This window comes from Octopus sinensis, unplaced genomic scaffold (genome assembly GCF_006345805.1).
Source record: "Octopus sinensis unplaced genomic scaffold, ASM634580v1 Contig07884, whole genome shotgun sequence".
In the NCBI taxonomy this organism is placed as follows: domain Eukaryota; kingdom Metazoa; phylum Mollusca; class Cephalopoda; order Octopoda; family Octopodidae; genus Octopus; species Octopus sinensis.
In genome coordinates, this window is record NW_021830513.1 from 880 (window position 1) to 4,408 (window position 3,529).

General features: G+C 37.6%; 1 protein-coding gene across 1 annotated transcript; it reads left to right on the top strand.

The window, feature by feature from the left end:
• Positions 1-374: 374 nt before the first annotated feature.
• Positions 375-923, top strand: LOC115227856 (histone-lysine N-methyltransferase SETMAR-like; the record flags this gene model as incomplete). Its single annotated transcript, XM_029798569.1, has 1 exon — positions 375-923. A coding segment is annotated over one exon (549 nt), but the record flags the coding sequence as incomplete, so codon positions are not given.
• Positions 924-3,529: the final 2,606 nt, after the last annotated feature.

The following is a 3,529-nucleotide window of genomic DNA, read 5'->3' on the forward strand; positions in this document are numbered from 1 at the left end:
TACTTATTTAATACACCACGAAAGAGTGAAGGGTGAAATGGATCTCGGCGGAATTTGAACACAAAGCGTAAGAACGGACGAAATGCCGCTAAGCATTTTACCCAGCATGCTAACGATTCTGCCAGCACATTGCCTCGACAGTAATAATATTAGCTTGTTCGGAAAATACTGTTCAATTTTCCGAAAACATTGTTTTTAAAATTCGATTTAAGATGATATTTTTGCTGTGCTTTAGACGAAATTTTTTAATTGCTGTGTACGCTTCTATAAAGTTTTATTTCTTTTGGAATATAATTTTGAAGCGTAGAAATTCTTAATTTCAAACATGAAAAAGAAAAAATGTGTTTAGTTTTTTTTTTATGTATGTATTCAAGCATGGATACAATGCTTCCCAAACAGCCACCAATATCAACAAAGTATGGGGTGAAGGTACCACTAGTGATCGGGCAGTACAATGGTGGTTTGAGAGATTCCATACTGGGGATGAAAACTTTGAAGATCAAGAGGGTAGAGGACGTCCACCCACCCTTGATGGTCAGCATTTGAAAACAACTGTCAAACAAAACCCACGACAAAGTGTCAGAAAAACGTCTTATATGCTTGATGTCTGTAAGCAGCAGGAAGAAATGGATGTTCACTTGAGCAAAATGAGAGCTGCACTTGTTAATCAACGTGGTCCATTTCTGCTCCACGATAATGCTCGGCTGCATGTTTCCAGGATAACACTGCAGAAGCTTACAGACTTGGGATGCGAGACTTTACCACTTCCTCTGTATTCCCCTAAAGTTTCACTCACTGACTTCAATTGTTTCAAGCATCTTGACACGTTTTTAAGGCAAAAAACTTTCTGTTCTAAAACCGAGATCGAAACTGAATTCAAGGATTTCTTAGCATCAAAACCTTTGGATTTTTATCGAAGAGGCGTAAATGACCTTTTTAATTGATGGGATGAATGAATAGCTCTTCAGGAATCATATTTTGATTAATTAAACCTTCGTGTAATTAAAACTTTTTGTAATTTCAGTTTTTCAATAATATGCGCTTATTTTAAAATCGGCCATTATTTTCCCAACAACCTTATAATAATAAACATTTTTACTGTAGGTACAAGGGCTGAAATTCTGTGGAAGATAGCTCGTCGATTGTACCTAATTGTCTTGCACATCTGAAAGAATAAAAGCCGAGAAAAGTATTATTTATTAACCAACAACTCGAAACATAGGCGAATAAATCAATGCCGGCAGCAATTGCTACTGGTCCGGGATTCCAGTAAGAAATTTGAGTCTGGTATAGTCCATCTTTTATTCCCCCCCCCCCCAACAAAAAGAATACTAAGAGGTTCCGGCATGAGTTCTTAGTTCCATTCGTAAACTGACTGAGGGGAATTTTTGGCTGAAAAAGCAAGTAAACGTGAAAAGTGCCTACGTTGATTAACTGGCGTGTTTTCTGCTTGGTTAGGGTGTTGCACTCCGGATCGCAGGACCGTGGCTTCAATTCCCCGACCGGGCTCTGCATTATGGATCTTGAGGGATAGCAGTTTATTTAACGTTGCTCCAATCCCTTCAGCTAGTCATGAGTAATCTTGCAATGGTCTGGCGTCCAGTTCAAGGGGAAATGCTAATCTCATTTACTCTCGCGCTGTGGAAAACGGGTAACCAGCTCGAGGATTACTAGGTCTATGTAAGTACTTACTTTATTGCTTAACAGACATCAGAGAATATCCTAACAGACTGAAGGGTTTATACGTGGTCTGACCAATAAGTATCCGGATGCTGTCATAGTAACGAAGTTAAAGCACGCAGAGAGAAGCCGCTTGGTACAGATAAATGTTGAACTCTATTGCGCATGCACACTAAGTTCATACGTTCTAGCTCACTTACGCTCTTTACAACAGTGCTTGGAAGGAAGGTGTTAAGCGTGTGATCGTCGCAATGAACATGTCAGAGAAAGTTGAGCAGAGAATCTGCATCGTTTTGCAAAAAGCTTGGCAATACCTGCTGAGAGGCCTCTGCAAAGTCCTCAAAAAGTTTTCATAGTTCTCGACACAATCAAGGAGCCCTTTTGCAACTGAAACCCGAGTGTTTTTTTGGTCAGTTGAAAGCAGTTTTAACACAATGTTGGCAGACACGCGTCTCATACTCAAATCTTCAGTGATAATGGACTGATTTGAGCCGTAACTAATCTGCACATCCTCTGATAACTTACGGATGATGATTCGACGATTTCTCCTCACAGCTACCCACACATCAGCGATGTTTTTCTCAGTTCTGCTGGTTGCGGGTCTTCGAAAACGTTCGTCAATATCGACGGTTTTTCGGCCATCTTGGAAGCATCTGAACCACTCATACATTTGTGTGCCGCTCCTACACTCCTCTCCATACACTTTCCGCAACATTGCGTAGGCCATTGATCAGATATCATCGTAACAACTTTCACTGACATGGTCTATGCGACCATCACACGCTATACACCTTCCTTTCAAGCACTGCTGTAAACAGCGGAAGTAAGGTCAATCGTTAAAACTTAGTGCGCATGAACAGCAGTTGTCATGGTCAATCTTTGCCCAGCGGCTTCATTATGCGTACTTTGGCTCTGTTACTATGCCCACAGTCCGGATACTTATTGATCAGATCTTGTACATATTCTCTCTGATGGAAGGTCTATTTAATATTATCTGAATATTTATTTTAAACCAGCATATGCCCATATACTCGTAGATTCCTGTTCTAACGACACTGTGGATATTTAAACTGAAGCGTAATTCGAGGTCACAACATTCGAATAGAATTTTGAGGTGTCGTAAGTATTATTTATTAGACGCTTTTTCTAAAAGCTAATCTGGTTATCTTCGTTTTGTTAAGAGATGTAAGTATTTCGCCCGCGTGCTAACGTTTCTGCCAGCTCGCCGCCTTAATAACCCCGAAATATTGAATACAAGGCAAGTCTACATTAATTTACATATTTATTGTCTTGTGATTTACCATGCATTTTCTTCGCATTGTTTTGACCTTAAACGCGATCTATCCAATAGATATATACATATATAATATAATATATATATATTATATATAGATATATATATATATATATATATATATATAATATATATCTATATTATCTATATATATATATATATATATATATGTATATATATACTAAGCTATATTTGTAAAAACGGTAAGATAACAAAAGAAAGAAAGAGAACCTCACTATTATGTAAACAGAGGAAATTTATCTGTAAAATAATATGTTACAATTACTCAATAGTCAGAATAAAACTCTGAGTTTCAGATGCCGAAGTGGAAATCCACAACACCATCTCTTCCGTTATCTGGCCATCTGAAAAAAAGCTATGAAAAAATACCTTTATATAAAGGGAATTACTGTGTTATAATTCTGCTACTTTATAAAATACGATTAAAAGTTCATAGTAAACACGTAAACATGGCTAGTCATGAAACTCAGAGTTTTATCTCGACTATTGAGTAATTGTAACTATTATTTTATAAGCTGTATAGATATTAGACAG